Source organism: Chlorocebus sabaeus, chromosome 5 (assembly GCF_047675955.1).
Source record: "Chlorocebus sabaeus isolate Y175 chromosome 5, mChlSab1.0.hap1, whole genome shotgun sequence".
NCBI lineage: Eukaryota > Metazoa > Chordata > Mammalia > Primates > Cercopithecidae > Chlorocebus > Chlorocebus sabaeus.
The window spans coordinates 13,832,589-13,855,841 of NC_132908.1; the positions used below are offsets into that span (position 1 = coordinate 13,832,589).

Here is a 23,253-nt window from a genome sequence, read left to right on the forward strand (position 1 = left end):
GGCAGGTGGATCACTTGAGGTCAGGAGTTCAAGACCAGCCTGGCCAACATGATGAAACCTTGTCTCTACTAAAAATAAAAAAATTAGCCCGGTGTGGTGGCAGGTGCCTTAAACTTGGAAATTAAAATGTGACACAAACAATCAAGCTATTTTCTAAATGGGATTTTTTTTTATGACAAAGTATCTAATAAGTATATTATTTCATCTTATTGTCTACTAACATCAGTAATAATGAGAACCAAGTTTTATATAGTTAGTTATAAGACTAGTTACTAGTGACACTGTGCCTGGCCCTGCCTGTAGTCCCAGCACTTTGAGAGGCCAAGGCAAGCAAATCACCTGAGGTCAGGAGTTCAAGACCAGCCTGGCCAACATGGTGAAACTAAAAATACAAAAATTAGCTGAGCATTGTGGAGGGCACCCTGTAATCCAGCTACTCAGGAGGCTAAGAGGCAGAAGAATCACCAGAACCCAGGGGCAGAGGCTGCAGTGAACTGAGATCATGCCACTGCACTCCAGCCAGCCTCGGCGACAGTGCAAGACTCCGTCTCAAAAAAATAAAAATAACAAAAATAAAAAGAATAGTTACTTAGATTACACTTAAAGCTTTCAAAACAGTTTTAGAGATGACTACTGATAACTAAAAGTAACAAACCATGCAAAAATAAATGCAGTACACACAGTTGACAATTCATTTATAAGAATCAAATTGTAAGTTCCTTCTCTCAGCCATTTGTACATACCAATCATTGAGCTTTAAGAGTTATTGTTAATTAAATTTATTTTTCCTAGTGTATCTGCATATAAATGAAACCAATCATATCCTCATAAAATTTTAAAAGATACTGTATTCATATATATAGTTTAGTGAACACTAGTATTTATAGAAGATGGTCTGTTAATTTGCTACTTGATCTGGCAGGGAATAACACATAATGAAGACATTTACCAAATCAAAATTTTATATAAACTCAGAAAACAAGACCAAAAAGTGAAAGAAATAATCAAGTGATCCACCTCACCTTAAAAGAAAAGGATCAGAGGGACCATGTGTTAGCTTTAATTCAGAAATGAAATCAAATGCCATTGTATATTTTCAGAACTTTACACAGAATGCACTTGGCTAAATTGGGTACCCAGTCCAACTGTAATGATTAAAAAAAAAAAAAAAAGGAAAAAAGAATAGAATTATCTCTTTCATAACATGAGGATGTACTTCATGTCTCAGCACAAACTCAGGATGTACATTTCAACATTTATATTAGGAGTATCATGCTGCTATAGATAGATTCATAGGATGATATGAGCCCTATCTTAAAACTTTAAATGACAAAATAAGGACTCAAAGATAAAATAATCTGAAACTATTGATTCCTATCTAGTGAGATATAACTGCTTTTAATGCTTAGTCTTACTGAAAAGAATTTAAAGCATATCAGAATGTAATAAACTGGCCTTGGACAGTCTGCTGACTAAATTTACAATAAAAAAGAATGTAATAAACTTTTATGTTTATCTATTTAACTAAAATGATCCATCATCCTAAAGGTTGTCAAGGATTGTACCTGACCAATAGCATTCTCTTCCTACTTCTACGATGGACGTGCGTAGAAGGAATCGCATAATAGTAAAGTAACTGTCCTAGTAATTAATAAAAATTTTTAAGTAGTAGTAAATCTTTAGTTACTAATTACTTCATTTATTTTACACAGAGATCTCCCTCCCCATAAAAGAAGAACCTTCTCCTATTTCCAAAATGAGACCAGTGACAGCCAGCATCACCACAATGCCAGTGAATACAGTGGTGTCCCGGCCACCACCCCAAGTCCAAATGGCACCACCTGTATCTTTAGAACCTATGGGAAGTTTATCTGCCAGCTTAGAGAACCAACTAGAAGCTTTCTTGGATGGAACTTTACCCTCAGCCAATGAAATTGCTCCATTACAAAGCAGCAGTGAAGACAGAGAGCCCTTCTCTCTGATCGAGGACCTCCAGAATGACCTGCTGAGTCACTCAGGTATGCTGGACCATTCACACTCACCCATGGAGACTTCTGACACCCAGTTTGCTGCAGGTACTCCCTGTCTGTCTCTCGACCTGTCAGACTCAAACTTGGATAACATGGAGTGGTTGGACATTACCATGCCCAACTCCTCTTCAGGACTCACTCCTCTCAGCACCACCACCCCAAGCATGTTCTCCGCCGACTTTCTAGACCCACAGGACCTACCACTACCATGGGACTAACGTCACAGATTTCTTATCTGAGAGTTGATGAGGTTTAAGAACATGAAGATTTTAAAAGGTCAGTTTTTAGAGATAGATCTATAGTTGCATTGTTGCAATCAAAATATGTTGTCACAGAAAGAATAGGTGGAAGGTCATAGCCTGGAACCCAAGTTTGAAAACATTTCATTGTGTTCAGTAGTGAATTTCTACAGTTTAACACAGCACAGGGCCTTCTGAAAAACACACCAGTCAAAGACGACTCATATGTTTCTCCAGACTTCAGTAAAGAATGAAAAGTACCTTTACATAAAAAACAGAGTAGTAGTATATGCAGCAGTGACGTTAGGATTCTGGTAATTAACTACATTTAAATCTCTGTGATCACTTTAAGACCCTAAATAAAAGGCAGACAGCTCCACTCAAAAACTGAGGCTGATGCGAGGGAGGTGAGAGGTCACTGCACTTGGTACTTCCTAGAGATGGCCAGAGCCAGGCCCGAGACACGGCAGAGATCAAAGGCAGTAGAGAGCCCTGGCCGGTTCAGTGACCGCTTCTGGCTAAAGACTTTTGGTTCTATTCAGAAACCTGTGTTGTTTTTTTTGATGTTGTAGTTTATTTTGTGATTTTTGGAATCATACTTTATATTTCCAAATTAAAATTTAAATGCAAGATCTTTCACCATAAACAGAAGATACCTACAAAATACTGTCAGAAGTCCAGGTGTACTGATAACACTGAAAATTCTATTAGCAACCTTCTGGGTTGGTTAGATAGATTTTAATGTATATATGAGACATTTGTGTGTCTGCTCTGACATTGTGATATGTACAGCCTACATTGGGGTAAGAAAATGGGTATCCAAGGTCCTACTTTTTTAATAGCTCGAATATTTGTAGAGTACTTGAGCCACGTGTATTTCTGTATTTAAAAAATTGCTGACTAACTTTCAGGTAACCAGACCCATCTCAAAGAACCAAGAAAAGGCTTTAGCATGAAATATCTTTCTGAGCTGGTGAGTTAGAAGAATGGAAGGTAAGGGAAAGGTCTGTCATCTACCCAGGACATTCCCATGATGAGTACAGGTCAGACTGTGCCATGAGGTGGGCCTCCAGGTCCCCGCCCTGGCCCTCTTTCTTCTGTCACTAACCCTGGTTATCATTTTACAGGCTTGTAACTGGATGTTCTACCAGAGCTCTCACTATATTGTCAAGCCTAAGATTGAAAAACTGGAGGCTTTATTAGTGTTTTTTATATAGAAAACAGTTATTACATATTTGTTAAGTCAAGTCATTTCTTAAGAATTTTCTAAAATGCCAACTATCACAGGATTATTTCAAGCTAGTCATTGAGGTATATGAGAAAATGTAAATAACAAAAAACTGAAATCTACCAAAAGAGCATGGAGGTTTTTCTTAAGTAATAATATTGTGCTCTCCACCTCACCCTTGCGTAAACCCTCGGGTCAGGTTGGTTCCCCTGGGTCACAAAATGGTAAATGTTCCATACTGACATGCGAGAGGCAGCCTGACCCGTTATTTGGAAAGAATTTGTGAATCATTTCTGGGTTTGTGTTTTGCCTAAGAGCTGATCTTCTTTCTGATTTGTGTGTGTGGGGTTTATAAATTTTACTACGTGTAACAAAAGTCTGCTTTTCCAGCATGAGCACGCTGAAGCCCTCTGCTCACTGGCACTTCCTGACTCAAAGGCACTAACAGTGCTCATGTGCCTTCCAGGCGGTTCAAGGCAGAGGCCACTGTGCTCAGTGTAGTCTGTGATGAATAGTTTAAGTGTTCAGAAATTGGTAAACCAACGCATGGGATACAGTAACTCTCTGTTAACCAGAACACCGTCATTTGACCAAGCCCTACAAGAGTTTACCACACTAGATGTTCTGTGAATCCTCGAGTCAGTTCCATTGAGAGGGGCCTGTCTCCAGGGCCAGGCTATTTACTTGGGAAAGTATTTTTCTTACAGTTCTTGGCCACAGTGTTTTTGCTGAGGGTTTCTGTCTGGGCTTATCAGGTCCATACTTAGACCCTGAGCATCTTCTTCATTCAGATTTGAATGGCGTATTAAATTAGCACCAAATATCAGTGGGACTGTAGGAGGTAACCGAACACTAGTGCCATTGACTCTCGTTGAATAACTTTATATTTCCATAATCCTGAATTGTATAGATAAGTCTTCTAGCTCTCTGGTCCCTTTATTGCTTTTTAAAATAGGGTTTGAAACATGCCACAGGAAGGTTGCTCTCCAAAAATACACAGTGCAGTGCAAAAAAAATGCTATCTCATTAGCCTACTCTCTTGACTATGAATTGCTAAAGTCCCCACTTCACATATGTGTTTAAACCTTTATAAACCAGTATTTCATTTTTAAAAAGGCAAGGCGTCTCTAGCCCATTAATTCTGCAAGCCACTTCATTTGCACCCTTCCACTTGACCCTCCTCTCTCCTGGCTTGAGTCACCAGCCAGGCACCTGTGACACAAGTGCTGCTCTCCAGGATCTCCACTGCATGTTCCAGGTCAGAGTGAGGGCACGCTGTGTGCCCACACTCATGTGACATGACCAAAGATGAGGCCCTGTAAACAAGGCCCCTCTGACCCAACTCAGTGCACGTGATGGTGAGTGCAGTGAGAAAGGGTGGATGTTGGCTAAAGACTGGTTGTTGTTTAGGTTAGTGTCACAGCCATTACAGCACAAGTCAAAGTCGCTAGTTGAATTTTCATTATGCACATGTGTGGTTTAAGCAGTGGTACTGTTGTGTATCATATTGCAAAGGATCATACCGCCAAGAAAGTAACTCCTAGAAAGGCATTATCTCACATCCCCATCTTACTTTCCTACATGTTCTCAAAACACAGTAGTGTCAGCCTTACCTTTCTGCTGTATATAGATAATCAGATCATCCTACTGGGGGTGGGATGAATTTAAAAAGTTATACCAAAACTTCTGTAAAGTCTTTGAAAGTCTAGGGGTATGTGGTCATCTTGTACATTTCAGCAAAGCATCTATTAGGAAACCTCATAGGACAGTGTTAGTGGTTCACGTTCTAGTGTTTTTTCCTGAAATGTGCAATCTACTGTATAATATTGCCACATAATTGTACATAGATGTATTCTGAATTTGTGGAATTTCTTGCTTAGATACTATTGTGTTTGTTTCATATGAATATTTTTGTAATTCTAAAGAGATCTTATTTAAATTTCCTTCTTAAAAGCCGCATGGTTCTGTGATCCATGTAACTGACACTTTTTGGCTTTCAGCGCTGTTTAGAAACAGTGGCAGAGGCGGGGTGGTGTTGCCTGCAAGCTGCTGCCTATGGAAGGCAAAGTCACAGTAATGAGATAGCACCTCTGAACTGTGCAGTCAGCATACCCTGAGTGATGGCTCAGGAGCGCACTACCTATTTTGTCACCAGAGATGACTCAGGCTTCCTGGACCCTCAGCCCCAGATCATTCCAGGCAGCATAGCTTTCTTCAGAGTCCTTTCAGAATTCCCAGGCTGAAATCAGCCATAGCAGTTGACAAAATGGCTGTCCCCACAAGTGATGGGATAGTCCCTTTACTGTCCTCAAATGGAGTTGGCCTTAGAGATGTGGCAAAGCACTTTGGCAGGGTTTAAAATATTTGTGAGAAGCCCACATTTCAGTATACATCCTCATCAGCTTCCATGCACCCACCTGCTGCTAGCCTCACAGAAGTCCTGGCTGTCACCTGGGTGGGGAGCTCATGGTGCCGCTGGGGACTTTTTAGAGAAATGTAAAGAGAACAGCTATTCAGTGTCTACCAGCAGAGCAACACGTGTCAGTGTAACCAAATTCACAAATAACTCTCCATTTTTCAATACCCGCTGCTGTAAACATGAATGTTGAATACTGACAACAGAATACCCATACACACCACCCCACCACCCTAGAGGCCACGAAACTAGCCCAAACTTATCAAAGAACATTAACTGGAAGGCCAGGTTTTTCAAGGAACATAGCTGACAGGTGCATCAGTGTGTGTCTGGAGAGCATCCTAACTGCATTTCAGCTCATCTTTTAAGTGATTTCAGTCAAAACTGGAAAACAACTAAGAGGTAGTAATTTTTTTTCCTGGTTCAAACCTTCAATAACTTGCTCATTCAGCAGTCTCTCTGAGCTACATTTTTATTTGTAAAGTGACTCTGTCTGCATGGCAATAAGCAGGTCCGTGTTTTTTCCGCATTCACCCTTTCTTGCAGTATCCAAGGAAACACATCATTACAAAGGGTTTCTACCTGAAATCTTTCATGGAAGGCCTACAATTCGAAAAGCTGCACATGTTTACAGAAGAGCTCTTACCCTCCATGCAAGCACTTTGCTCTGTGATGTCACAGTTTTGTGACAATAAGATGGCAATCTCGGATCTACAAGGTGCTGTCGGGAATCAAATAAAATATATTATCAGAGATATCATCACATCTATAGTGTTTAACAGAGCTTTATGCCAACTACTAAGACAAAGCTTTAACAAAGTTTATAGAATACTGAAAGTCATAACAATTACCTCTCTACCTGATGCTGTAAGGAATCTTGCTAATTTGGTAGGAAGAAGCATTTAGGAAAGGGTTTAGTATCTACCAAAAGTACTTGACCTCAAGTAACCAATAGTAATGCAAACTTGCTTTAAAGGAACCAAAGGCATTGCCAAGTATTTGCCAAAAGGAGGCACTTTTTATTTAAAATTTGAGACTAATGAGATCTCAAAAATCAGTCCCAAAAAGGTATTATCCATTTAAGGTTATAATTTTCACAAAGATGTAGATATTTCTCTATTGTTTTCATGTAAAATAGCATAGAGTCGTTTTGTTGGTTTAAGAATAACATTCAGTAGTAATACAAAGTTTTTTTTCTATGTAGAAATTAGTTTTCTTTTCTTGCTTGCAGTAGAAATGCAATGTGATAGGTGTTTCTCTTCTTCTTTTCATTGTCACATTATGTCTTAGCATCTCACTTTATGAAAAAAAGGAGAAAGATACCAATCTGCAGAGCCCTGCTTGCTAAAGCACTCATTTAATCAACACAAAATTATGGCAATCGGGGGTCCATTCATGTATTGCCTTTATGTTGTTTTTTAAAAGAAAAACCATGATGCCTTTGTATTTGCTGTTTGCACCCCTGAAATCAATTCCGTATCATGTTTGAATGCCATACATTTTGCACATGTACTGTACATAGGTAATGCATACTGTATTTTTATATGTGTGCACATTTACCATCAGATCTTTTGTACATAGTGGCAGTATTGTAGCTCATCGGGAAATGTTTGATATCTCAGCAATTTTGCATTTTTGTGTCTCAAATAAAAGACATTTTGATGTACTATGATTCTTGCTGTGCAGAGTAAAGACCACTCCCTATGGGTTGGTGGAGCCATTGTAGACTGTGGAACGGGAGTGGATTTATTAGGAGGAGACACTATACCTTCAGCACACAACTCACAACAGAAAGCCACCGGGCAAAGCCTGTGAACTTGTCACCCTCCCCTGGATCCAAGACCATGAGATACAAAATAGAAACTCACAGGCATTAGCTGAACTTGAACATGTCATGATTTACACCAAAGTCAGTTTCTTTCTTCCACAGTGAAAGTTAGAAATACGTAGTTCTACCTAGGGGGTTGATTTTCACACTCGCGCACACACACACACAATGAAAACCGACTCGATTCAATAGTATAAATGCACCACCACCACAATTCCTGAAAGACCCACATAATCCTTCAACCTAGCCAAGTTTCAAAAGCAACTATTTATATGAGGTATTTTTATAGACCGTACAAAATGATGTTTAGAATTCAGTATTCTTTTAGTAAGATGGCATTTAATTTCAACTCAGAAGCCAACATTTAAAACAGTTTTGTTAAAATACTTTTTTCTCTTTGCTTTGAAGAAACAAAATCGTAATGAGTAAACTCTAATAACTATAATTTATATATCAATGTTTGATTAAGAAAAAAGGACAGAGTATCAACCACAGGAAGAGGGAAAAGAAAGATACTGATTACCAAAACACAGCAGAATGTTCATTACACTTAGGGAACCAGAGTGCAGCCTCAACAGACCAGTGAGATGATGCACAAAGAGTTAAACCATTTGTAAAGTATCATATGTTCCAGGCAGAGATTCTGCCCTTGGGGAGAAAATAGACCTCCCTGCTGGTGTGAGAAAACCGTGCCAAAGGAAGCATAGCATGTGCCCTGGGAGCCCAAGAGGAGTGAGTGAGGGATGTCACAGGGTACTGTGGGGAAACTGTCATGGCGGACAGCCCCTTGGGCAAGGTCAGAGTTAATTGGAGAAATTGTTTTTTCCTGCAACAGATTTTTTTATTTTTTTACTTTTATTTCTTTTTTTTTTCTTTTTTCTTTTTTTTTTTTTTGAGACAGAGACTTGCTCGGTCACCCAGGCTGGAGTGCAGTGGCATAATGTCTGCTCACTGCAACCCTCCGCCACCAAGGTTCAAGTGATTCTCCTGCCTCAGCCTCAGTCTCCCAGGTAGCTGGGACTACAGGCATGTGCCACCACGCCTGGCCAATTTTTGTATTTTTTAGTAACTATGGGGTTTCACCATGTTGGCCAGGCTGGTCTCAAACTCCTGACCTCAGGTGATCCACCCACCTCAGCCTCTGAAAGCGCAGGGATCACAAGTGTGAGCCACTGCACCTGGCCAGATATTACTTCTAATTTAACTTTCAGAAAGAAATCTCATCTTGATGTCCTATCTTTTCTGTTAATATGCATGACAGGCTAATTAAATTAAACCTACATTGTGTGATGAGATGAGAAACAAGGATGGATCAAGATTTTCTGTGCCCCTTTTGTTTCATGCGATTGCATCACAGGTCATTCTACTGGGAAATCCACAAATGATGGCCCTATGGGTGCTCACTCTGTAGCATCCTCCTGCTTGCTATTGGACATATAGAAGACTTGTCAGAAGTATCCAAACCCCAAATTATTTCAATGCTAGTACTGTCCAGGCCAAAGCTGAAGTTTGATTAATGGTGAAAAAAGGGCTTTTAGTCAGGTTAATTGTTAAGAATTTAAAGTGTTTCCCATCCAAGATTCAAATAAAGACCTTTGAGGCCGGGCGCAGTGGCTCACGCCTGTAATCCCAGCACTTTGGGAGGCCAAGGTGGGTGGATCACCTGAGGTCAGTAGTTCAAGACTAGCCTGACCAACGTGGTGCAACTCCATCTCTACTAAACACACCAAAAAAACTAGCCGGGTGTGGTGGTGCATGCCTGTAGTCCCAGCTATTTGGGAGGCTGAGGCAGGAAAATCTCTTTAACCTGGGAGGTGAAGGTTGCAGTGAGCCAACATTGCGCCATTGCACTCCAGCCTGGGCTACAGACGAAACTCCATCTCAAAAAAAAAAAAAGGCCTTTGAGAGCTTTGATGTGTTTTCTCACTGATACATAGACCCACAAATCACCTTAAGCAGAATTTCAAACAAAGCTCCTCTGCACATGACAGTCCGTAGACAAAAAGTATAATGGTTCTGGTACAATACCTCTTTGAGCATTACAAAAAGTCTACAAAGCTGTTTGAACAAGTAGCCTAGTTTCTTCACTTAAATTATGTCTGTTAAGCAACTTGGAAAGAAATAAATTCCCTAGAGATAGAGAAACTACAATACAGAGACCAAAAGAAGATGCTACAACCAAAGACCAAATACTGCTTCAACCTTTTCCTCGCTGTTGTTGCACAGTGCCAATCAACAGAAACATGATAGGAGACAGACAACAGTAATAGCAACAAACATGTATTAAACACTGCTGTATGCCAGGCTCTGTGTCATTTTATATGTATAACCTCATTTAATAAGTCTATGAGGTAGGAACTCTTATCCCCATTTTATAAATAGGGCAATTAAAGACAGAGAAGGTGGTGCCAGGCATGGTGGCTCATGTCTGTAATCCCAGCACTTTGGGAGGCCGAGGCTGGTGGATCACCTGAGGTCGGAGTTCAAGACCAGCCTGACCAACATGGTGAAACCCCATCTCTACTGAAAATACAAAATTAGCCAGGCGTGGTGGCACACGCTTGTAATCCCAGCTACTTAGGAGGCTGAGGCAGGAGAATCGCTTGAACCCAGGAGGTGGAGGTTGCAGTGAGCTGAGATGACGCCATTGCACTCCAGCCTGGGCAACAAGAGCAAAACTCCATCTCAAAAAAAAAAAAAAAGCAAATGACTTGCCTGAAATCACAAAGGAAACAGCACAGATTTGAGACCAAGCTTCTGAAACCCCAGAACCCAAACCATTTGTCCTAGTCTGTTCAGGGAGCTATAACAAAATGCCTCAGACCGGACAATTTATAAACAGCTGAAATGTAGTGCTCACAGTTCTAGAGACTGTAAGGTCCAACATCCAGGCTCCAGCAGGTTCGCTGTCTGGTGAGGGCCAGATCTCTGCCTGGAAGATGGTGCTTTTTTGCTGCATCCTCACAAAGAGGAAGGGACAGAAAGGCCAAAACACACACACACACACACACACACAAATAGGCTGCTTTTTATAAGGGCACTAAATCCCATTCATGAGAGCAGAGCCCTCATCACTTAATCACCTCCTAAAGGTCCAAACTTGTAATACAATTGCGTGGGGATTAAGTTTCAACATGAATTTTAGAGACACGAACATTCAAACCATAGCACCATTCCTGTAGACTCCATATACAACTCTCTGCCTTTGTCCAGATACTTTGTGAATACAACTGAGTACAGCTTAACTCATGTCTATCATGAGGTTCCACTAACTATCTTGATTAGACCTCCTCAATCTCACATTTTCTAAAGTAGCTACTCACAGATGTTTAATGGCATACAATCTATGGCTTTTTACTAGATTAAATCCAGCCAGAACATGGATTCCAAGACTGGAGCATTGTAAGTGAACTCCACTGACTGGGCCATGCAAAATGACTTGTTATTAAACACTTAACTATCTTGCTGGGACTTCTGCAACCATTTTAGCACATACCAAAGCTCAAGAGCGTTGAGATTTTTAAATACCTAGCAAGGTTGAAGACACACAAACTCTGTGATCCAGCAAATCAATTTTTTTGGTACACATCCTTGAGAAACACAGACGTACACAGGAAATCATGTATAAGAATGAACACTAAAGCATTTACAAAGCAAAAATTGCAAGCAACTCCTATGCCTTTCAATTAGAGAACCATTAAATGCAGCAATTTACAGGAATTAACTAAATCTAATGTGCCAATGTAAAAGAATCTTGAAACAAAATGCTGAGGGGGGAAAAATTCAGAATAAAGCCTGCATAATTCAAGTAACATTTTAAAACAAGGCTGTGTGTTTTATAAAGTATAAAAACATGGGTGGTAAGGACTCAGGTCAGTTTCAAGATTCAGAATATTTCTGGAAAGAAAAAATTAGATTGGGGAGCATCTGAAAGGAGGCTTTAACTTTCTAATATTTCATTTAATAATTCTATAGCCAATATAGCAAAATACTAATATGTTAACTAGCTGATTTTAATTATCTGTATTTTCTGTGAGTTGGAAATATTTCATGGTAAAAAAAGATTAGTAGGAACAGTATTTCTGATGTATATAGAAACTAAAGTCCTAAATAAAATACTAGCAAATCAAATCCAGTAATATGCAAAAACTCTTATACAGCATGACCAAGTGGGGTTTATTCCTGAAATGCAAAGTTGGCTTAACCTCTCAAAATCCATTAATGCAAAACACTATATCCATAGAATAAAGTACAAAAACTACATGATCATCCCAATACACACAGAAAAAGCACTTGACAAAATTCAACGCCCCTTGACAATAAAAATGCAATGAACTAGAACTAGAAAGGAGCTTTCTCACGTCAAAAGGTCATTTACACAAAACCCGTAGCTACCATTATACTTAGTGGTGAAAGACTGAATGCTTCTCCCCAGTGCTCATGAAAAAAACGGATGTCCCCTCTTAGAACTTCTGTTCAACATTGTACTAGAGTTTCTACTCAGGACAATTATACAAGAAAAAGAAATAAAAGGCATCCAGATTGGAAAGGAAGAAATAAAACAATCTCTATTTGTAGATGGCATGATCTTGCATATAGAGAATCCTAAAGAATTTCCTAAAAATCAATTAGAACTAATAAAATGAATTCATCAAGGTCACAGGATACAAAACTCAATTGCATTTCTGTACAGTAGCAAAGAATAAACCACAGATGAAATTAAGAAAACAATGCCATTTATAATAGCATCACAAACAATACTTAGGAATAAATTTAACAAAAGAAGTATAAGACTTATACTCTGAAAACTTCTTATACTCTGAAAATATTTCTAAAAGACAAATAAATGGAAAGACATCCATGTTCGTGGATCTGAAGACTTAATATTGTTAACATGTTAATATTCCCCAAAACTGATCTACAGATTGGACACACTCCCTATCAAAATCTTAGCTGGCTTTTTGCTAGAATGGACAAGCCGATCCTAAAATTCATATGAAATTCAAGGGACCTGGAATATCCAAAATCTTGAAAAAAGAAGAACAAAGTTGGAGGACCCACACATCTCATTTAAAACCTTACAGCAAAGCTACAGTATTCAAAGTGTAGTACTGGCCTAAGAATAGACATAAAGATCAATAGGATAGCACTAAGAGTACAGAGATAAATTATCATATTATGGTCAACTGATTTTTCACACACACACACACACACAGAAAAAAGCCAAAATAATTCAATGGGAGAAGGAACTGTCTTTTCAACAAACAGTGCTGAGATAACTGGATATCCACATGCAAAAGAATGAATTGGGACTCCCTACCTCATACCATAAAAATTTAAAATAGATCAAACTAGAAGAACTAAAACAATAAAACTTGTAGAAGACAAGAGAAAATCTGTGTTACCTTGGGTTAGGCTAAACCCTCTTAAATATGACAGCAAAATCATAAGCAATAAAAGAAAAAATAGACAAGTTAGTTAGGTATCACCAAGGCTAAAAACTTCTGTGCTCCAAATAGCACCGCCCAGAAAATTCAATACAACCCACAAAATAGGAGAAAAATTGTGAAAATCATGTATCTGATAAGACTTGTATTTGAAATATATATAAAAGACTATTACAGCTCAATAATAAAAAGATAAACAATTTTTAAATGACTAAAGAATCTGAAGTCACTTCTCCAAAGAAGAGATACAGATGGCCAATAGGTGCATGAAAAAATGCTTGACCTCAGATAAATACAAATCAAAACCACATGAGATACCACTTGACAGATGATAGGATGGCTATAATCTAAGAAGGTAGATAATAACAAGCATCAACAAGGATGTGGAGAAATTGAAACCCATATACACTGCTTGTGGTAGAAATCATGTGACTGTTTTGGAAAACCATTTAACAGTTCTTCAAAAAAATTTAAAAATAGAGTTGCCATATAACCCAGCAATTCTGCTCCCAGGCACACACCCAAGAGAATGAAAAATATATGTCCACACACCTGAATGTTTACCACACCATTATTCCTAATAGCCAAAAAGTAGAAACAACCCAGATATCCATCAACTCATGAATGGATAAAATGCGGTATATTCATACAATGGATTATTTGGCCAAAAAAGAAATGAACTGACTCATGCTACAACATGGATGAACCTTTGAAACATTATGGTAAGTAGGCTGAGCACAGTGGCTCTCACACCTGTCATCCCAGCACTTTGTAAAGCCAAGGCAGGTGGATCACTTGAGGTCAGGAGTTTGAGACCAGCCTGGCCAACATGGTGAAATCTCGTCGCTACTAAAAATACAAAAATTAGCCGGGCGTGGTGATGCACACCTGTAATCCCAACTACTCAGGAGGCTGAGGCAGGAGAATCACTTGAACCAGGAAGGTGGAGGCTGCAGTGAGCCAACATTGCACCACTGCACTTCAGCCTGGGTGTCAAAGTGAGACTCCATCTCAAAAGAAATCCAATTTGCTTAGTAAACATCCATTTATTTTAAGCACATTTATTGTAAGAGTGACTTTTTGTGCCCTCAAATCTAGTCTTCTGGTTATTTAGTGATGCATAATAAAGCACTCTAAAACTTAGTACCTCCAAACAATGACACAGAAGACTTCTGCTTTCAAGCAAAATGGAGTAACAGAGGCCAGACTTGCCTTCCTACCTGAAACCACCAAGATGGACAAAATACATGAAACCCTTTGGAAAATGCTAGATATCCAATAACAAAAGAGTTATCTCTGAGGGACAGGAAACAAGGTGAGCTGTACTGTTGCCCAGGGAAGTCAGGTAGCGCCAGTGGACTCCTAAGTTGGCAGCCAGGGCAATGAATCCAGGAGGCCGAGACACCTTGAGTTTGTAGCACATAATACTAGAGAAGAGAGCTGCATTGAGAAAACTCTGGAAATCTACAGAGGGTCTCTTTTAACATTCAGCACAGAGCACTAACAGGTATATGGGTGTGAACACACTACACGTGACCTGGGAAGGAACAACCTCCCAAAATTACTAACAGCTCCCAGTACTCATACAGTGATGGGAATAGTGCCTGTTGCCACCAGCCAAGTGGAAAAACTCATCATGCAAGGGGCATTAGAAGTGTTCAGGAAAATCCTTCCCCAGCACTGAGGATTATAGACTAATCCCTGCTCCAGATCCATCTAACAAATACAAGCAAAAAAATGACATATTTAGTGATTAATTAATTAATTATAACGAACCAGGAAGTTGTTTTTAAAAAGAATTATTAAAGGCAGAAGTTGTTTAGAAAAAAAAAAAAAAAAACTGATAGAAATGTCAGTTTGCAGACAAGGACATTAAAACCATCATAACTGAATTCCATATGATCAAAAAGTTAAGTAGAAACAAAAACAAGTTTTTTAATACATTGAGCTGTCAGAGATGAAAACTACAATATTTGGAGATGAAAAATGCACTGACTGAGAATAATGGAAAATAATACATTACAGAAAAAATATAGTGAATATGAAGACATCATAACTAGGCAAAATGAAAAAAAAAAAAGAATTTAAAAGAAAAAAATTGAGGCCGGGCGCGGTGGCTCAAGCCTGTAATCCCAGCACTTTGGGAGGCCGAGACGGGCGGATCACGAGGTCAGGAGATCGAGACCATCCTGGCTAACACGGTGAAACCCCGTCTCTACTAAAAAATACAAAAAACTAGCCAGGCGAGGTGGCGGGCGCCTGTAGTCCCAACTACTCGGGAGGCTGAGGCAGGAGAATGGCGTAAACCCGGGAGGTGGAGCTTGCAGTGAGCTGAGATCCGGCCACTGCACTCCAGCCTGGGCGACAGAGCAAGACTCCGTCTCAAAAAAAAAAAAAAAAAAAAAAAAAAAAAAAGAAAAAAATTGAAGATTAGTATGGTGAGAGAGAACCTGCGGTAGCCTACTCTATCAGTAATTTCAGTCCCTTAAGGAGTGGAGAGACAGAAAGACATTTGCAAAATATTAGATCAATATACAAAAGTCAATTGTATTTTTATCTACTAGCAATAAACAATCAGGAGTTGAGATGTTTTTAATAGTGCCATTTATAATAGCATCAAAAATATGAAATACACAGGATAAATCTGACAGAAGATATGAGAAGTCTGTATACTGAAAACTACAAAACACTTTACAGAGAAACTGAAGACCTAAGTAAATCAAAACATGTATAATGTCCGGGCATTGGAAAACTCAATATTGCCAATAGGTCAGTTCTCCCCAAATTGATCTACAGATTTAACACACTCGCAATCGAAATGCCAACAGGTTTTTTGTAGAAATTGTCACCAGATTCTAAAATTCATATGGAAAGGATAAAGAAATAGAATAGTCAAAAAGAGGAACAGGCCAGGCACAGTGGCTCACACCTGTAATCCCAACACTTGGGGAGGCCAAGGTGGGCAGATCATGAGATCAAGACCGTCCTGGCCAACATGGTGAAACCCCATCTCTACTAAAAACACAAAAAAATTAGCTGGGTGTGGTGGTGCACACCTGTAATCCCAGCTACTCAGGAGGCTGAGGCAGGAGAATCCCTTGAACCCGGGAAGCAGAGACTGCAGTGAGCCAAGATCGCGCTGCCGCACTCCAGCCTGGTGACAGCAAGACTCAAAAAAAAAAAAAAAAAGGAGGAACAAAGAGGTGGAAGACTAATGCTATCTGATTTCAAGACTTAAGCTACATTGGCCGGGTGCAGTGGCTCACACCTGTAATCCCAGCACTTTGGGAGGCCGAGGCAGGTGGATCACTTGAGGTCAGGAGTTCGAAACCAGCCTGGCCAACATCATGAGACCCCATTTCTACTAAAAATACAAAACAGCTGGGCATGGTGGCACGCGCTTCTATTCCCAGCTACTTGGGAGGCTGAGCCAGGAGAACTGCTTGAAGCCAGGAGGTGGAGGTTGCAGTGAGCCGAGATCATGCCACGGCACTCTAGCCTAGCCAACACAGCAAGACTCTATTTAAAAAAAAAAAAAAAAGACTTAAGCTACATTAAGACAGTAAAGATAGACAAATAGATCAATAGGACAAAATGGAGTCAAGAAAGAGACTCAGGCATATATGGACAACTTACAACTTATTTTCAGCAAAGGTGCAAAGGCAATTCAGTGGAGGAAGTATGGTCTATTCAACAAAAGATACTGAAACAAATGGATATCTATATGCAAAAAAGTGGACTTCAATCTGTAACTTACATGCCGTATTTACTCTGAATGAATCATAGACCTAAATATAAAATCTAAAGCTATAAAATTTGTAGAGGAAAACATTTGTGACTGAGTTAGGTAGAGATTTCTTAGCTATAACAAAAAAAGAATGATCCATAAAAGAAAAAGTTAATAATTTGATTTAATCAAAATTTAAAACTTTTGCTCTTTAATGGACACTGTTAAAAGACTAAAAAGAGCCACAGACTGGGACAAAATACTTGGAAATCATATCTGATAAAGGATTTATATTCAGAATCTATCAAGAATCTCACTGGTCTGAGTGCAGTTTACAACCAGTTGGTCACAACCAGTTATAAGTTTCTTTGTTCCTTCATCCATTCCCACTGCTTCACTTGGCTAGCCTTAAACACAAAAACAAACAACAAAGTTTCTTTTTTTTTTTTTTTTTGAGACAGAGTCTCACTCTGTCACCCAGGCTGGAGTACAGTGGCACAATCTCGGCTCACTGCAAACTCCACCTCCCAAGTTCACACCATTCTCTTGCCTCAATCTCCCAAGTAACTGGGACTATAGGCGCCCACCACCACGCCCAGCTAATTTTTTGCATTTTTAGTAGAGACGGGGTTTCACCGTGTTAGCCAGGATGGTCTCGATCTCCTGACCTCGTGATCCACCCGCCTCAGCCTCCCAAAGTGCTGGGATTATAGGCGTGAGCCACCACGCCCGGCCTAACATTTCACATTTTAATAATTTAAAATCCCAATGAAAAATGCATGGAACAGAAACTTCACCAAAGACAACAAATGAATGACAAATAAACAAACACATGAAAAAATGCTCAACATCTTAGAACTAGAGAAATGCAAATTGGCCGGACACAGTGGCTCACATCTGTAATCCCAGCACTGTGGGAGGCCTAGGTGGGCGGATCACCTGAGTTCAGGAGTTTCAGACCAGCCTAGCCAACATGGTAAAATCCACTCTCTACTAAAAATACAAAAATTAGCCAGGGGTGCCAGTGGGCACCTGTAATCCCAGCTTCTCAGGAGACTGAGGCAGGAGAAATACTTCAACCCAGGAGGCAGAGGTTGCAGTGAACTGAGATCATGCCACTGCACTCCAGCCTGTGCAACAGAGCAAGACTCCGTCAAAAAAAAAAAAAAAAAAATAGAGAAATGCAAATTAAAATCACAATGCAATACCACTACACACCTGTTAGAATGACTAAAAGTAAAAAGACTGACCACACTAAGTGTTGGCGAGGATATGGGGGAACTGAACTCTCCTCCACTGTTGGTGGCAATGTAAAATGGTGCAGCCACTTGGGGAAACAGTTTGTCAGTTTCTTAAAATGATAAACCTATTACCCATGGATGGCATTCCTGTGTATCTGTCTAAAAGCAATGAACACATATGTCTCTTCAAAGGTTTATACACAAATGTTCACAGTAGTTTTATTGGTAATAGCCAAAAACCAGAAACAACTCAAATTTCCATACCACTCAACAACAACAAGGAATGAATTCTTGGTACACAATAATGTACAATACAGGTGAGTCTCAGTTATGCTGAGGGAAAGAAGCCAGGAAAAAAGAGCACATACTGTTGGATTCCGTGTACATACAATTCCAGGATGTGGGCCAGGTGCGGTGGTTCATGCCTGTAATCCCAGCACGGGTATGGTGGTTCACGCCTGTAATCCCAGCACTTTCAGAGGCTAAGGTGAGCAGATCACCTGAGGTCAGGAGTTTGAGAAAGCCTGACCAACATGGTGAAACCCCATCTCTACTAAAAATACAAAAATTAGTCAGGCATGGTGGCTCATGCCAGTAATTCCAGCACCTTGGGAGGCTGAGACAGGTAGATTACTTGAGATCAGGAGTTTGAGACCAGCCTGGCTAACATAGCAAAATCCCATCTCTACTGAAAATATAAAAATTAGTGGGGTGCCTGTAATCCCGGCTGCTCAGGAGGCTGAGACAGGAGAATCGCTTGAACCTGGCAGGCAGAGGCTGCAGCAAGCTGAGATCTTGCCACTGTACTCCAGCGTGGGTGACAGAGCAAGACTCCGTCTCAAAAAGAAATCAAAATTAGTTTGTTAGTGCAAACTAACATATGGTGACAGAAAGCAGAATGGCAGGTGTTGGGGGTGGGAGGGAAGGATAACAAAAGGACATGAAGAAACAACAAAGCAAACAATTTGGAGGAAAAAAAAAAAGAGAGAGAGACCACCTAGATTTCTACAGGTGCTTTTACCTGGATGGAAATAGTACCTTTTATTTGAGATAGGATGAGGTCTGGCTACAGTATTTATACTTTAAATAGTTTCCCTTGAGGTTTTTTTATTATTATTATTCATTTTTTTGAGACAAGGTCTCTCTCTGTCACCCAGTCTGGAGTGCAGTGCCACCATCATGGCTCACTGCAGCCTCGGCCTCCTGGGCTCAAGTGATCCTCCCACCTCAGCCTCCCAAGTAGCTGGGACTACAGGCACATGCCACCACACCCAGCTAATTTGTGTATTTTTGTAGAGACAAGTTTTCACCATGTTGCCCAGGCTGGTCTCAAACTCCTGGGCTAAAGTGATCCTCCTGCCTTGGCCTCTCAAAGTGCTGGGATTACAGGTGTGAGACACTGTGCCCCACCTATTTTTAAAGATTGCAGAGAATTAAATGATACTAATATACCATAACAAATGAGAAACACACAGATGTAAACACCAGAGAAAACCCATTTAGACTTCCAGGGCAATAAGCTAGCATCCAACAAACAGCTGCAAAGAAAGTGTCGCAAGAATGACAGCATTTTAAGAACCATGAAAAAGAACAACGAGATGTTTCCGATAAAATGTTATTCACGTTTCCATCAAGAAATTCTAATGTGTCCATAATGGATAAAGGAAGAACATAAAGGTCACATTTCATGTTCGACACTTTTACACCTGAGTTTCACATGGACATTTACAGTTTTACAGCACTAAAGCAAAGCTGCAAGGGAAAAACACAAAAGGTATGTTTGGCTCAGTAAGTAAATTCATCACACTTTGCTCTCATTTCCTTCCACCCATTTATCTTTTCAAGTTGCCAAGAACAGCACTGGGAATAATCACCTCCCACACCAAAAGCTGAGGAGATGATAATTGGTGTCTGATGACAGGAGATGACATTTTTAAATAGTCACTTTAAACTTCCTAACATAGATCCCATCCTTAACCACATATACACTGCTTGAGTATGTATCTGGAAGGTGGCCCAAGAGTAAGCATAAGTTCACAAAAACAGCGTACTGGTTTAAAAAAATTACAACCCAGGCCAGGCACAGTGGCTCACACCTGTAATCCCAGCACTCTGGGAAGCTGAGGTGGGCAAACCACTTGAGGTCAGGAGTGGGAGAGGAGCCTGGCCAACATGGTAAAACCCTGTCTCTACTAAAAATACAAAAATTAGCTGGGCCTGGTGGTGCACGCCTGTAATCCCCAGCTACTCTGGAGGCTGAGGCAGGAGAACTGCTTGAACCTGGGAAATGGAGATTGCAGTCAGCTGAGCTTGTACCACTGCACTCCAGCCTGGGTGACAGAGTGAGATTTCGTCTCTTAAACATTGCAACGCAGAAGATTGTGTCATTTATGTACCAGGGATCTTAAAATACAAGGTCTAGGAAAAGGTCACTATCAAAATCGCTTCCTGAATAATGTGAGTCAAGGTCTGAGTTTTTGAAATGTATAATATGAATACACATAAAGGGAAATAAATGATTATTTCCTATATTGCAAAATGCATACCATCTATCATTCATCATGTGAGATTCTCATACTACTTTACAGAAAGTAGCAACATATGTGAAGGAACTAATTTTGGACATTTACATATATCTTACAAGCTCATAACACTAAAAAGAACCAAAGGAATCTGGTTTGATACCAGTGCACTCCAACCCAGAACACACATCTCAAACAGCTGGGTAAACATTGGCCACGTTGTTACACAAAGGATGAGGCTGATTATTTCCACCTCCTTTCAACTAACCCCACACAAAGCTAAAAATGAGAGACACTCGAGCAAAAGCAAACATCACTCCTGGAGTCCAGCCGGACCGATGGCCAGCTCACTCACCAGTAAGCAGATATTTTTAGCAGATAAGGCTGGTAAAATACAACAGACAGGTCATCTTAGGAAAGCAATGGACCTTATATCCATGGCCAAGAACTCCACACGTGTGCATGAGGGACACGTGCAACAATGCAAGACAAGCTGTAATGAAGAAAAAGTGGAAACAACCTAGGTGTTTCCCCTAGCCAGCAGTAGGGGAATAATAATTATTATTATTATTATTTGAGATGGAGTTTTAATCTTGTCGCCCAGGCTGGAGTGCAGTGGCATGATCCTGGCTCACCACAACCTCTGCCTCCTGGGTTCAAGTGATTCTCCTGCCTCAGACTCCCCCTGGGATTACAGGCATGCACCACTACGCCTGGCTATTGTATTTTTAGTAGAGACAGGGTTTCACCATGTTGGGCAGGCTGGTCTCAAACTCCTGACCTCAGGTGATCTGCCCACCTCAGCCTCTCAAAGTGCTGGGACTACAGGAGTGAGCTATAGCATCCAGCGGGAAATTATGAAAACTGTGGTGCAGTCACCTAGTGGATGAGAATTCGGCAAATAAGGAATGAGCCAGAGCCACAGAGAATATGGCTGGACCTCCAGTGGTCTGTAGAATCCAAAATATGTACATTAAAAAATGTGTATGGCCAGGCACGGTGGCTCACCCCTGTAATCCCAGCACTTTGGGAGGCCAAGGAGGGTGGATCACCTGCGGTCAGGAGTTCGAGACCAGCCTAGCCAACATGGCGAAACCCCATCTCTACTAAAAATACCAAAATTAGCCAGGTGTGGTGGCAGGCGCCTGTAATCCCTGCTACTCAGGAGGCTGAGGCAGGGAGAATCACTTGAAACCAGGAGACGGAGGTTGCAGTGAGCCGAGATCTTATCACTGCACTCCAGCCTAGGCAACAGAGCAAGACTCTGTCTCAACAACAACAAAAAAGTATACAATATGATACCATTTGTGGGGAGAAAAAAATCCTACCCAAAATTATTTCCTATGGATAAATATCAACACAAAAGCAAAAGAAAAGATAATGTGATGATTCCAAGTAAACTCCTAACAGTGGTCAACCTTGAAAAAGAGGAGGAGGAAGGCGGGAAGAAGGGAATTTAGAGCTGGGAGGGTGGGGGCCCTGTGCTCCACGCAGGAAGAATGATAAGAGAAATAGCAATTTTGTTCTTTCACTGTCTACAGCTTCTTATATAGATCAACCCGTTGTCTACTCTGCATGCTAATGTTGTAGCTCAGATAATCTGGTTGACCTTTTTACAGCTTATCTGGGGGGAAAAAAAGGAAAGGAAAAAAAAGAACAAAACTTTTTATTATTCATAGCTGCCAACTTGATCTTGTTCTGGCTCTGGAACGAACCAATTTCAACAGATATTTTCCAAGGTTAGAGAGGTTCAAAGATTGATTTGATGAGGTGATACCAGGGCATCCTGTACAACTGTAATTTCTGTGCAGGAAAAAAAAATCTACTTTTCATCCCTGTAACATTTAGTGTGTGGTTGCCATTATTTGTTAAGGGTGTTGAAACAATCATCATCACCTCTCTTTTCAAGACAGAAGATTTTTGGTTACACAGACCGCACATCTCGCCGCATTCTGCCAGTGCTGACACAATTCCCACATGTGGTGGGGATTTTCACTTGGACAGGGTGTTAAAAGGAGGTGAATACAGTTACCATAATCATTCCAACTCCTCCTCCACTGAAAAATCACAGGAAACTCACATAATTCAATTCCAAAGAAATGAATTCAGAATTAAAGATTCACAGGCATCAGCATCAAACAATGGGGAAATGAAATATTCATGGATAGGAAGATTCCATACTGTTAAGTCATCAATTTCCCCCAAATTCATCTGTAGATTCAACGCATTCCCCATCAAAATCCCAGAAGGCATTTTATAGAAACTGATGAGCCGATTCCAAGAATTATATGGAAATGCAAAAGATCTATTATAGGCAAAACAATTTTGTAAAAGAAAAACAAAGTGGAAGGATTTACAGCACTTGATTTTGAACCACTATAAATATGCAATAATCAAGACTGGTGGTAATTGCCATAAAGATGGACATATGGATCAACAGAGCAGAATAAAAAGACCAAAAATAGACCACACAGACGCAGTTCATGGAATTTTAACAAAGGTACCCAGGCAATTCAATAGGGAGAGGGTAATCATTTCAACAAATGGTGCTGAGGCTGGGCACGGTGGCTCACAC

The 23,253-nt window shown here is 40.3% G+C and overlaps 1 protein-coding gene across 8 annotated transcripts in view; it reads left to right on the top strand.

Annotated features, from left to right (window-relative positions):
* MRTFB (myocardin related transcription factor B) overlaps positions 1–7,580 on the top strand; it is a 196,798-nt gene extending 189,218 nt beyond the window's left edge. For all 8 annotated transcript variants that reach the window (XM_073015180.1, XM_007986266.3, XM_073015181.1 and 5 more), the window contains one exon: positions 1,713–7,580. In XM_073015180.1, coding sequence (XP_072871281.1) covers positions 1,713–2,248 — 536 coding nt within the window. In that variant the 3' untranslated portion in view covers positions 2,249–7,580. The remainder of the gene's footprint in view (positions 1–1,712) is intronic.
* The last annotated feature ends 15,673 nt before the right edge of the window (positions 7,581–23,253 follow it).